Source organism: Thermoascus crustaceus, assembly GCF_041956765.1.
Source record: "Thermoascus crustaceus strain CBS 181.67 unplaced genomic scaffold VTN00scaffold_9, whole genome shotgun sequence".
Taxonomy (NCBI): Eukaryota; Fungi; Ascomycota; class Eurotiomycetes; order Eurotiales; family Thermoascaceae; genus Thermoascus; species Thermoascus crustaceus.
The window spans coordinates 86212-98901 of NW_027192535.1; the positions used below are offsets into that span (position 1 = coordinate 86212).

The 12690-nt window shown below is 54.6% G+C and overlaps 6 protein-coding genes across 6 annotated transcripts; 5 read left to right on the top strand and 1 right to left on the bottom strand.

Annotated features, from left to right (window-relative positions):
* Positions 1-723: 723 nt before the first annotated feature.
* VTN00DRAFT_10058 (uncharacterized protein) lies at positions 724-2139 on the top strand (the record flags this gene model as incomplete). Its single annotated transcript, XM_069426672.1, has 3 exons — positions 724-888; positions 947-1891; positions 1939-2139. 3 exons carry the CDS (start codon positions 724-726, stop codon positions 2137-2139), a joined length of 1311 nt encoding a protein of 436 aa, XP_069283820.1.
* Positions 2140-2614: 475 nt separating this feature from the next.
* On the bottom strand, positions 2615-3244 carry VTN00DRAFT_10059 (uncharacterized protein; the record flags this gene model as incomplete). Its single annotated transcript, XM_069426673.1, has 1 exon — positions 2615-3244. The coding sequence occupies one exon, from the start codon at positions 3242-3244 to the stop codon at positions 2615-2617; it is 630 nt and encodes a 209-aa protein (XP_069283821.1).
* A 49-nt stretch (positions 3245-3293) lies between these two features.
* On the top strand, positions 3294-3642 carry VTN00DRAFT_10060 (uncharacterized protein; the record flags this gene model as incomplete). The annotated part of the gene is made up of 2 exons (XM_069426675.1): positions 3294-3457; positions 3519-3642. 2 exons carry the CDS (start codon positions 3294-3296, stop codon positions 3640-3642), a joined length of 288 nt encoding a protein of 95 aa, XP_069283822.1.
* An 859-nt stretch (positions 3643-4501) lies between these two features.
* On the top strand, positions 4502-7604 carry VTN00DRAFT_10061 (uncharacterized protein; the record flags this gene model as incomplete). Its single annotated transcript, XM_069426676.1, has 5 exons — positions 4502-4506; positions 4582-4616; positions 4686-4780; positions 4883-7302; positions 7364-7604. 5 exons carry the CDS (start codon positions 4502-4504, stop codon positions 7602-7604), a joined length of 2796 nt encoding a protein of 931 aa, XP_069283823.1.
* Positions 7605-9482: 1878 nt separating this feature from the next.
* Positions 9483-10929, top strand: VTN00DRAFT_10062 (uncharacterized protein; the record flags this gene model as incomplete). The annotated part of the gene is made up of 3 exons (XM_069426677.1): positions 9483-9518; positions 9579-10197; positions 10268-10929. 3 exons carry the CDS (start codon positions 9483-9485, stop codon positions 10927-10929), a joined length of 1317 nt encoding a protein of 438 aa, XP_069283824.1.
* Positions 10930-11329: 400 nt separating this feature from the next.
* Positions 11330-12238, top strand: VTN00DRAFT_10063 (uncharacterized protein; the record flags this gene model as incomplete). Its single annotated transcript, XM_069426678.1, has 1 exon — positions 11330-12238. The coding sequence occupies one exon, from the start codon at positions 11330-11332 to the stop codon at positions 12236-12238; it is 909 nt and encodes a 302-aa protein (XP_069283825.1).
* Between the last annotated feature and the right edge of the window lie 452 nt (positions 12239-12690).

A 12690-nucleotide genomic window follows, 5' to 3' on the forward strand; every position in this document is an offset into this window, starting at 1 on the left:
AAGCAGCTTATTCAGCGCAACTCCCAAAGTCCTCCAACTGAGGCTATCTGTCAGCTTGCAAAGGCAGCTGAATCTACTATACACAAGGTCCTTCTCCTAGATCAGGAGATAAAAGGGCTGCGCACAGCAAATGAGAAGCAGAAGCGAAAAGCGCGCAACCCCTAGATCTTTTATTGCTACTGGAGGTGCTCTGACAGGTGCTGAAGGCCAGCAACTTGCCCAAGAAGCTATACAGGTCATGGAACCAGTAAGAGTTCCTAAAAAGCGTGCGCCACCACGATGTAGTAATTGCCATCAAGTTGGTCATATTAGAACAAGCTGTCCTAGTAGACCTAGATAATTCAAATATTCAAATAATTTTTGCTTTGGTTTGATTCCGTAGTAAAGATATCTCATGGCTTTTGACCACGGCAAAAATCATGTTCAGGTGGCTCGCTCGGTTGGGTGGCTCGCTCGGTTGTGGATTACGTTAAGTTACGTTAGCTGACTAATATGTTACTAAGCGAAAGAAACCCCGGGCCGAGCACATGACAGACAGCCTCGGCTCCCGGGCGGTTATCGGCGGAGCGCGCGATGCGGAGAAGCAGCGGAAACGGCCCGGGGAGTGCTGCTATACAATCCATCCCGACATCCCTCCGGGCTCAGTCTCTACAAAACCTCAGGCCCCTCTGTTCTGTCCCGGTTCCTCCTATCCTTTCTCTGGTTCCTTTCCTCCTTGTCACAATGATGCAGTCGTCAGCCAGATCTACTGCCCGCTTGGCATCTTCGGCGTCTACCCCCGCCGCCCGCCTCCGCCTGCTCCAGCGGAGCTTCACTACCACTCGCCCCATGCCCAAGGAGATTCAGGAAGCTTACATTCTCAGCGCTGCTCGCACTCCAACAGCCAAGGTTAGTCCCATCGTCTTTTCTACCTGGTCACTTGGGTTCCTTCTGCTGACTGCCCCAGTTCAATGGCTCCTTTGCCTCCGTCCCCGCGCCACAGCTGGGCGCTGTCGCCATTAAGTCTGCTGTCGAGAAGTCGGGCATCCCGGTCGAGAAGATTACCGATGTGTACATGGGAAACGTCCTCCAAGGTTCTGTGGGTCAGGCTCCCGCCCGTCAGGCGTCCATCTTCGCAGGACTGCCGCAGACCGTCGAGGCCACGACGGTGAACAAGGTGTGCGCCTCTGGTCTGAAGGCCGTTGTGCTGGCCGCACAGAACATCCAGCTTGGTCTGGCAGAGGCTCAGGTTGCCGGAGGGATGGAGAACATGTCGCGAGTCCCGTACTACCTGCCCCGCGCTAGCCAGCAGCCCCCATTCGGCAACGTGAACCTGGAGGATGGTCTGATCAAGGATGGGCTGTGGGATGTGTACAATCAATTCCACATGGGCATCTGCGCCGAGAAGACTGCCAAGAAATACGATATCACGAGGGAGGAGCAGGACCAGTACGCTATCCAGTCGTACCAGCGCGCACAGCAGGCGTGGAAGGAGAACAAGTTCGCGGACGAGATTGCGCCCGTGACGGTCAAGGGCAAGAAGGGTGACGTTGTTATCGATCGGGATGAGGGATACGAGAACCTGCAGATCGAGAAGATGGCTACCTTGAAGCCTGCCTTCCTGCGAGACGGCACCGGCACCGTGACCGCGGGTAATGCTTCTACCATGAATGACGGAGCGTCTGCGCTGGTGCTGGTTAACAAGGAGCTCGCCCGGGAGTTTGGAGCGGGCAAGCGAGCTCTCGCGCGGATTGTGTCTTCGGCCGATGCCGCCATTGACCCCGTCGACTTCCCCGTCGCACCTGCGAAGGCGGTCCCGATCGCCCTGGAGCGTGCGGGCATCACCAAGGAGCAGGTTGCCGTGTGGGAGTTCAACGAGGCATTTGCCGCTGTTATCAAGGCCAACGAGAAGGTCAGTATACCCCTCTCACAACATGACACTCAACTAACACTATGTAGATTCTCGGCCTTGAGAACGCACGGGTCAACCCGCTGGGTGGCGCCATCTCCCTAGGCCACGCCCTCGGCAGCTCCGGCTCGCGGATCCTGACGACTCTCCTGCACCAACTCCAGCCGGGCGAGTATGGTGTGGCTGCCATCTGCAACGGCGGTGGCGCAGCAACAGCTATGGTGGTCCAGAAGCTGGACAAGGTGGAGTAAGCTGGGAAAGTTGGCTTTCTAGGATAAGGCGGCATAGATTGTCGCCAGCATTGCATTCCTTTGCATTGCATTAAGCGTGTCATTATATGTGATGATGTATACCCATGAATTCGAATGGAACGAATTTCTTTATTCTCTTTTCCTCGTTGTATTCGTGTACTGTACACTTAGGGTATTAAGTTGAGGATATCAGACCGATGAGTTTATATTGTATCTCTCTGAAGACTCCATGGAGAGAGCGAGCGTAAGAACCAAGCACACAAGACACCCATTCACCCCAGCTCCAGAAGCTTTACATACCACCATAATCTGCATCCAACGTGTAAATATTAATACCAGGTAAACAGGACCAGCGAATGTTGCCAGACAGGTCTGCTTACGATCAGCGCCTCAGGCTCCGATGGTCGGACGTAGGCGCTGACATAAGGCAGTCGCCACGTGCTTATCTCAGCTACGCCAGTCCCGAAACAGAGAGTTACCCCTCTGAGGCAGTTAATCCGAGAGGCACGGTATCACTGACCGGAAGCCAGGCGGGACGGCGATAGAGCGTCAGGAGCGAGAGAACAGGAGAGAACGACGGAGAGCAGCGACAATTCCTCTTCTCTTCTTCCGACAACTCATCCTGCTCACGACCATCCGCGCTTCCACCGCCAGAACCGTTGCCCTTGTCCTGCTCCCACGGTCCCCATCCTCTGGAGACGCTCCTCCGTGTCCGCTCCCTCATCTGCTCGTCGCTGTCGCCCGACTCACGCTTCGATAACCCATCGCCGCTTGTCACCCCTTGACCTGCCGCCATGTCGACCTCTGCCCGTCGTCGCCTCATGCGCGACTTCAAGGTACGTCTTGACCTTCTCCTTCTGCAAACGTGACCGGGATCCAGGCTCCTCGTGGAGCACAGTCTCTTGCTCGCCCTGGCCGTCATGTGAGGGATCTTGGCTGACATCTCGTGCTCGACACAGCGCATGCAAACCGATCCTCCAGCGGGTGTCTCTGCTTCCCCGGTTGCTGACAATGTCATGACATGGTGAGTCCGCCTGCGATCCCGATCTCTGATATTCTCAGTTGGGCGTCCTCGCTGACCTCCCGCCTTCAGGAATGCCGTCATCATCGGCCCCGCGGATACGCCCTTTGAGGATGGCACGTTCCGCCTCGTCATGCACTTCGAGGAGCAGTACCCCAACAAGCCCCCAGGTGTCAAGTTCATCAGCCAGATGTTCCATCCCAACGTTTACGGCACCGGAGAGCTCTGTCTGGACATTCTGCAGAACCGTTGGAGCCCGACCTACGACGTGGCTGCCATCCTGACCAGCATCCAGAGGTATGTTGGACCTGTGTCACTGGCAGACGACAGCCCATGTGCTAACGCTCCTTTCTACCAGCTTGCTCAACGACCCCAACACCTCGTCTCCGGCCAACGTTGAGGCCTCGAATCTCTACAAGGACAACCGCAAGGAGTATGCCAAGCGCGTGCGCGAGACCGTCGAGAAGAGCTGGGAGGACTAGTTCGCTCTGCACCCATGTCTCGGCTGATCCGCTCTCCTTGTTCTGATTCTGTTCCTGCGTTGCATTACCATACACAGCCCTTCCGTCAGGCCCAGATCGACGCGGCTGGAGCTTTGCCTCCATCATCCAATTCCCAATTTTCCGTCTGGTTTTTGTGCTCTTCGTGGTTCCTGGAGGGACCCCATAGTCTTTGACCGGGGGTTTCTGTCTTCTCTTTCCTTTGCAAACATGCACAGCGCGGGGTTAAGGCGTGGTGGACACTTTTTTGATTTTTTTGATTGTTCATAGTCACATTTAGTTTCCATCAAATGCATTAGCTGCTTCAGTATGCCTCTCTGTCGTATCAGATATCCCTTCTGTAATCATATTTTCCCCTTCTCGCTTTGAACAGAGTCATCTGTCCAGCCTGCTGGCATGAGTTGGCACGACGCGGTGATATCGGACGGCCCATCGGCGGCCGCCAAGAAGCCGCAACGGCGAGTGTATCCACCCGCTGTCAACAACAACGGTTTAATGCGCTACTCCGAGCCCTCAGACCAACGCAACCCACTCCGCCGACATCGATTTCCACCTCTTCACCTTCACCGTTCCTCCACCCCCTCTCTTTCGCCAGGCGGGCCTGCGTTGTGTGCCCGTCCCTTGTTTCTGCCGGTGTTGACCACTTCGCGTCTCTCCCCTCGTGCATGCCCCGTTGTCCGCAGTGCACGTGAACCCCCTGACCGACTAGACACCGACTCACCCCAGAGATTTTGCGACTCTCTGCCTGCGCGCCTGAGTGTCCCTGATTTGCTGTCTCCCCATTCTCGGGGCGCCTTGATCTTTCTCCAGATAGACTCTGGACCGTCCGTTCAGAGCCAATATGGCGTTCGTATCCCCTCATCGTCAACGGTATCTCTGGCGGTGGGACGGTTATGGCTGACGAAACATTCGAAACGCCAGGTCGGCAAATTCCAACAGCTCCAACACCATTAAGGGTACGACCATACCCCCGCCAGCACTTTTTGATCTGAACTGTCCATCAAGCTGACTCTGACATCGAACAGTGGTTGCGAGATTCCGACCCCAGAACAAGGTCGAACTGGCGTCCGGAGGTGAACCTATCGTGGAATTCGAAAGCAATGACACCTGTAGGATCAACGTGAGATGCCCACCCGCGGCTTGCCTCGTGCTTTCGAACTTGCTGTTTTCTATTTGGCGTTACATCCTGGTCGCATATCAAGGAAACTGACAACGTGGATAGTCGAAAGAAGGCTCCGGTGTCTTCACCTTCGACCGGGTCTTTGACATGAACTCCCGCCAGACGGATGTCTTCGACTTCTCCATCCGTTCTACCGTCGATGATATCCTGAACGGTTACAACGGTACCGTCTTCGCGTACGGTCAGACCGGTGCGGGTAAATCGTATACGATGATGGGTTCCGATATCGACGACGACGAGGGCAAGGGTATCATTCCGCGTATCGTCGAGCAGGTGTTCACGAGTATCATGACCAGCCCCAGCAATATTGAGTATACAGTCCGTGTCAGTTACATGGAGATCTACATGGAGCGGATTCGAGATCTGCTTATGCCCCAGAATGACAATCTGCCTGTCCACGAAGAGAAGTCGAGAGGTGTCTATGTCAAGGGCCTGCTAGAGATCTACGTCTCGAGCGTGCAGGAAGTCTACGAGGTCATGCGGCGTGGTGGCCAGGCGCGTGCGGTTGCTGCGACGAACATGAACCAGGAGTCTTCCCGATCACATTCGATCTTCGTCATCACCATCACGCAGAAGAACATCGAGACCGGTTCTGCCAAGAGCGGTCAGCTGTTCCTGGTCGACTTGGCCGGTAGTGAGAAGGTCGGCAAGACGGGTGCCAGTGGTCAGACCCTCGAGGAAGCCAAGAAGATCAACAAAAGTTTGAGTGCTCTTGGTATGGTCATCAACGCGCTCACAGACGGAAAATCGACCCACATCCCATACCGCGACTCCAAACTCACCCGTATATTGCAGGAGAGTTTGGGTGGTAACTCCCGGACGACTCTGATTATCAACTGTTCCCCCAGCAGCTACAACGATGCAGAAACGATCTCGACATTGCGATTTGGTGTTCGAGCCAAGGCCATCAAGAACAAGGCCAAGATCAATGCCGAGTTGAGTCCTGCAGAGCTGAAGCAGTTGCTCAAGAAAGCGCAGAACCAGGTTACAAGCTTCGAGAACTACATCTCAACCCTTGAGGGTGAGGTTCAATTATGGCGAGCCGGCGAGACAGTGCCCAAGGAGCGCTGGACACCGGCCAGATCTGAGGTTGTCGGCAGTAGTAAGCCGGCACGCCCTCAAACACCTTCAAGATTGCAGGAGACCGCTCGTGCAGAGACCCCCAGCCGGCCGGATTCGAGAATCGGCGACCGGTCGAGCACCCCAAGCCTCGTTCTCGAGAAGGACGAGCGCGAGGAATTCCTGAGACGGGAGAACGAGTTGCATGACCAGCTTGCCGAGAAGGAAACCCATATTACGAACGTCGAGAGAAGCTTGCATGACGCCAAGGAAGAGCTGAAGACGCTCAAGGAGACCGCGGCACGAACAGGCAAAGACAATGAAAAGCTGAACACGGAGGTCAATGAACTCCGCATGCAGCTCGAGAAGGTGTCGTACGAGAGCAAGGAGGCCTCCATCACCATGGACAGCCTCAAGGAGGCTAACGCCGAGCTCACTGCCGAGTTGGATGAGGTCAAGCAACAGCTCCTCGACGTCAGGATGAGCGCCAAGGAGACCAGCGCTGCCCTCGACGAGAAGGAAAAGAAGAAGGCTGAGAGGATGGCGAAGATGATGGCCGGCTTTGACCTCGGCGTTGATGTCTTCTCGGACAACGAGAGGAAAATCCAGAAGTTGATTGAGCGCGTGGATTCACTCCACCAGACCAGTGCCGCGGGCGAGGCTGTGGCTCCGGACGACTTTGTCGAGCTGCGTGCCAAGCTGCTGGAGACTCAGGGTTTCGTTAGGCAGGCAGAGCTGACGATGAATGACCGCAGCGAGATCCAGGAGCTGCAGGACAGCCGAAGGGTCGAGCTCGAGAAGAAGCTTGCCGATCTCGAACGCCAGTACGAGGAACTTCTGGAGCGCAACCTGAGCGAGAGTGACGTTGAGGAGATCAGAGGACGCCTCGAGAAGGCCTACGTCAGCCGTCAAGACACCGAGACCAAGATTGCGGAGACTCTCCGGGCTGAGTTGGCACGCAAGGATGAGGAGCTCGCCAAACTCCGACAATCCCTGGCTGACTCGGCGTCCCGTGCCCCGGCCAACGGCACGGCGAACGGCGCGAAGACCCTGCAGCAGCAGATTGCGGACTTCGACAACATGAAGAAGTCGCTGATGCGCGACCTGCAGAACCGTTGCGAGAGGGTTGTCGAGCTGGAGATCTCGCTGGATGAGACCCGCGAACAGTACAACAACGTACTGCGGTCGTCGAACAACCGGGCCCAGCAGAAGAAGATGGCCTTCCTGGAGCGCAACCTGGAGCAATTGACGCATGTCCAGCGCCAGCTCGTTGAGCAGAACAGCAGCCTGAAGAAGGAGGTTGCCATCGCTGAGCGGAAGCTCATCGCCAGGAACGAGCGGATCGGAAGCCTGGAAGCCCTGCTCCAGGAGAGCCAGGAGAAGCTGACGGCTGCCAACCACAGGTCTGGCTATAACCTCAGTTATTCATTTTGTTTCATGACGTAACTGACTTTGCTGCTACAGGTTCGAGGCCCAGCTTACCGCTGTCAAGGAGCGACTCGAGGCCGCCAAGCAAGGCTCGACCAGAGGCCTTCCCACCGCCGTCGACGGCTCCGGAGGCTTCAGCTTCGGAGGATCCAGGATCGCGAAGCCCCTGCGCGGCGGTGGCGGAGATGCCAACGGCTCTGCCGCGATCCCTACGGTGTCCGGACTGCAGTCTCAGGAGTCGGGAAAGCGCAGCAGCTGGTTTTTTGACCGACGATGATTTCAACGAGCTCAAGAAAAATCCCAGTACTATAGTTACCCCCCATCCCCTCTTTAGTCACGCCTGATCTCTTTTCTTTTTTTCCCCTTGGAATTTTGAATGTGATTGATGCCGTCTCTGTTTCTATGTCTATGCCAGTTCACTTTATGCAAGTTTCTTTTCTGTTCTGTCATCCGTATGTCTCTGGGCCGGACTATAGTATGTCATGTGGGAAAAGATAAGCCGGAGTCCACCGTTTCCCCTTTTTGGACATGTTTCCATCTCAAGTTATACTATCTCAAGACATCTGTCCGTCCATGATACCCGGCTACATAACAGCGAGAGAAGAGAACAGATAAGACCGCGAGGATTGTTCGTCTTGTCATCCCCTGCAGCAGTCGAAGAGTCATGGCGACCATCTGGACTCTTTTGATCTAAATGTCTATCCTTCTTTTCCTTCCTTTGCCATTTTTCCCCTCTCCAGAGCTCGTCTCTCTCTTTCTGCGGCGCTCGAGGATAAGGAAGGAATGGCAAACGAACGAGATGAGTCTGATGGTTGAAACGGGAACAGTGTAGATGTGATATGATGTATGCCTGTACGTACAAAGCTAGAGGAAATGTGACAACCTTCGTTGGTACTGGATTTTCCCGAACGGCTTGATTCGGTCGCAAACTATACGCACTCGATATCTCTTTTCAAAACTTCTAGGCTATTGAACCCTGCTGTCCTGTCTGCCGCACGGCGATTCGCGTAGAGGAAATAAAAACTTCCTCTTTTTAGACAGCTGGCTTGGCTGGTAGCTGCCTGAGCTGATCCACCTGATGATCTGTTGATCCTGTTGATCTGCGGAAGGTCATTTCCGAGTTCGGGCAGTGGAGATATTTAGAGCCTTACGGTGTACTCTGTAAAGGTTTAAAGGAGAGAAGCGACAGGGCATCCCTGAATATAAACTATTATTATGGTAGTTGCTGTTTCTCTCTTGATTTTTCTTCACCGCATATTGGTGAAGCATAATTTAAGGTGCTTACTGTGATGTCTTTTGTGTTGTCCATCAGATACGGTCTGTACGGATGCGGTATGTGATCGACGTTTCTATGTCCTATATATAGTGGCTTTGTGCAAGTCGGAGGCATTCAACTTCGAATGCAATGCCACATCAAAAATCTCTTTGACAACGAGTGAGTCCATTGCTTCCAACTTTTAAATTGCTAGAAGCACTCTTTGCTTTCTGATATAGTGTTGTGCAGATGTTGGTAGCTGAGGTGGTGCGGTGGACGGGCCCGATTCGGACTATCTATTTACACTATCAGAGCAACTTTCCGACTCCAGTATTGATATGCTTTTCTTTACCAGCATTGGTTGCTGATCGCGTGCGCGCGCGTCTGCGTCGTCTGATGTTTTGGCCGTTGCTAATCCTCCTTCCTGCTGTGGTAATTGATTTGCGACTTAAACTGTTTGCGATCGGTGGGCAAGGGGTGGCTAACTCGTCCACCGCCAACAAGACAGCTGCTCTCGGAGCTTTCACGATCTTGGCGGCGGTTACGGTCTCGCAACCTGTGGAGTCGCTGACGGATTGACATGATTGACACGATGGATGCTATGGCTGGGGGGACCGCCTACTCCCCTGGTCTTGGGCTCGGAGGAACACCCTGTCAACAGTGATCTGCTGCTCTGTTGCGACTGTTCGTGCCGCGGGGATTTTTGACCGTTGAACGAACACATTGAGGGAAAGGCTCTCTTAATAATACGGGCCAAGTGTACTGGGTCTCGACCGTCCCTTTCAGTGTCTTTCTCCAGTCTGCTGGATCTGTGGTCCCTCGTTCCTGTGACTGAGGTCCCCGAGGTGTTGATCAGTGGACTTGTCTGCTCGATTGATTACTCCTATATACTGGCTTACGATGCCACCGGGAAAACGAGAAAATAACTGGATTGATGTGAGTGACTCTTGGCTTTAAGCACTCCCTATCTGGATCCCTCCAAGCTGACTGACTTAGGGCCTCCGAGGCATCGCGTGCTTCATCGTCGTCACCGGCCACCTCTGTTCCTCCTTCGCACCATGGCTCCATTCCCCCGTGGTCGTGGAGGGCGGCCCCGCGCACGTCTTCCAGCTCCCCTTCTTCAGATTCTGCGTCGGGGAACGAGCCGCCGTCGCCCTGTTCTTCTTCATCACCGGCTACGTAAACGCGCTTAACCCGCTCAAGAAGCTCCGCGAGGGAAATCTCGAGGATGCCCTGACGAGCCTATCGAAGAGCACATTCAATCGCACCGGTCGTCTGGTCGTCCCGACCGATGCGGCCATCTTCTTCGCCTGGCTGGTCTGCCAGACCAACGCGCACCGTCTCGCGAGTCGCATCGATGCGTGGTGGATCCGAGGAGGCACCCACGAGCCGGGCCCGACGGTCTGGGAGTCGATAATCCGTCTGTGTCGGAATCTGACCATGTTCTGGCATACGGGGGCGTCGGAGTATGATGGGACGCATTGGACGATTCCCTTCTTTCTGAAGGGATCGATGCTGGTTTATCTCGCTGTTTTGGGGACGACGCTCACGGGGCTCCGGTATCGAAAGGCCATCATTGTCTTCCTGTATCTGTGGGCCTGGTCTGGTGGAGGGGGTAAGTTAGAGGCTACCTGTTTGTCATTTACAGTTTCTGTGGATATGTTCTGACAGACTCGTCTTTACAGCCCTGATGGAAATGAACGTCTACGCGGGCATGTTCCTCGCGGAGCTGACTGCCGACTACGGACCCCGCGCGACCTCCGTCCTGCCCAAATATGCCCCCTCTCTCATCATCCTCCTGGGCCTGTACATCTCCTCGTTCCCGGAAGAGAACCCAGACTGGATGCCCTGGTCGCACCACATCAACCTTTTCGCCGGACAGTTCATCCCCGCTGGCGGCGAACTGAGCCGCTACGTCGTCTCCGTGGGCACCACGATCGTCGTGTACGGCGTCTTCTTCTCCCACACCGCGCGCCGCATCCTGTCGCACCCCTTCATGAACTTCATCGGCCGCGTCTCCTTCCCCGTCTACCTGCTGCACAACACGCTGATGCGCACCGTGCTCGCCTGGCTGATCTACTGGCGGTCCGCGATGAGTGCGGACGACCTGAACGCCGTCGACGAGGCCGGAAACCCGATCCTGCTGGAGCGGGGCGGGCCGATGACGTTCTTCTTCGGGATTCCTGCTTTCTATGTCATCCTGTATGCGTTTGCGCATTTCTGGACGGAGCATGTCGATTCGCGGTGTATGCGGTTCGTGGCGTGGATGCAGCGGAAGGCGTTTGGGGAGGAGGAGCCGGTGGTTGAGAAGAGGGGTATTCTAAATGGGACTGCTATTGCGGTATGAGCGATATAAAAGGAGATATTGCATATACCTTTCTGGCTGTGGGTTCTGTTTTAGTATGGTTGTTGCATCTTGCATTAATTACCTAATTTGCATTGGGATTGGGGTTGCATGCTTTATCGTGTGTGGATTGCGATTCGTCGATCGGGTACTAGATAACTGTATCACCCTTGTTTACAAAGGAGGCTTTGTTTCATATAACTATTCATATACCATATCTCGGGGTGTTTATACTTAATACTCCATCCGTGGGTAGCGAAGCGGCTAGTGACATCAATCCGTAGGTTAGCTATACAACCTTATATCTGACGTCACTACTTATCGTAGACAGGAGCAAGCAGCTTCAAGGCCGACCTCCAGGTGTCTGGATGCTTCTTTAACATCCTTAAACACCTTGTCCAATATGCCACCTAGAAAACGCACCAAGAAGGCCTCCCCTCCGTCTCCTCCCCATCCTCCTTCCAAGAATGATACCAATGTGGACGGGGACCAGGACGAGGACCAAGTCGAACCCCAGAACCAAGACGATACCGACGGGAAGACGACGACCGACACCGACGGCGACGCAACCTTTGACCCCGCCCTCCTCGACGAGGAAGAAGCCCCCGGCGCCTCAGCCTCAGACGATGATACTACTACCACCATAAAACCCCCACGAACCCCCTACTCTGGAGGATGCGGCTACAACGCCCTCAAAACCCACAAAGACGGCACGCTCTACACCGGCATGTCCATCGGCGGCACCCACACCTGGACCTACTCCCCCGGCACCTGGACCGAGACCAAAACCGCCCCCGACCTGTGGAAGATCGATTACCGGACCTCCAAGCACCGCGCCCGCAAAGCACCCCGCGGATTCGGCGCCCCCGTCGGCACCGAGTACCACTGGTTGATCGTGGCCCATCAATACGTCGAGAAAATGGACGCGAATACCTACGAGACGCATCTCGTTGGGTCGAAGTATAAACTCGCGCATCGGGGGGCGGGGAAGAGGGAGTGGAGTGTCCCGACGGTGAAGGGGCAGAGGGAGAGGGAGGTGGAGTTGCTGGAGGATGCGAAGAGGAGGGTGTTGGGTCTTCCGCCGGTGACGGCGGGGGAGAAGGTGAGGGATGGTATTGGAAAGAGAGAGAAGGGGCAGATGAGGTTGGATAGGTTGTTTAAACAGGTGAAGAAAGAAGGGGGTGAGGGTGGAGGTGGAGGGGAGGTGGATGGGGGGAAGAGAAAGAGGGAAGAGGAGGGGGACGATGATGAAGAGGATATTAAGCAGGGGGTTGGGGTTGTGACCAAGGAGGATGTCGATGGGGAGTTCTAATCTAGGTACTGGGTAAGTAGGTAAATGTCCATGCAGATGGAAAAATGTAAAATAAAATCGTGTTGTCTGACTGTACAGGTTGACGAAATGACGTCCTAGAAGCCATGCAATATATGTGCTGTGACAGAGTTGGATATTCTTCACAAGAAGAGAGAGTTGAAAAGGGTTATGAATTGAGTCTCCAAACTGGGTTCGATTCCTTATCCAAGTCACTGACAGCAGCATACTGTACATAGCCTAAGAAAAGGTCCTGACTGCGGAAAAACATCTCAACAGAGAGCTGGATCATCTATTGTAGTCAGTCGCTTGTCCATATGGTACTAATGGGGAAGGGAGACGCTGGGATTCAGCACTATGATGACACAGATTCCCATTAACATATCCATCTTTTGTTTGATCAGCCTTTGTCTTGTCAAAGGCTTCTGCTTCCCTGGAATTGAGATAGCACTTGA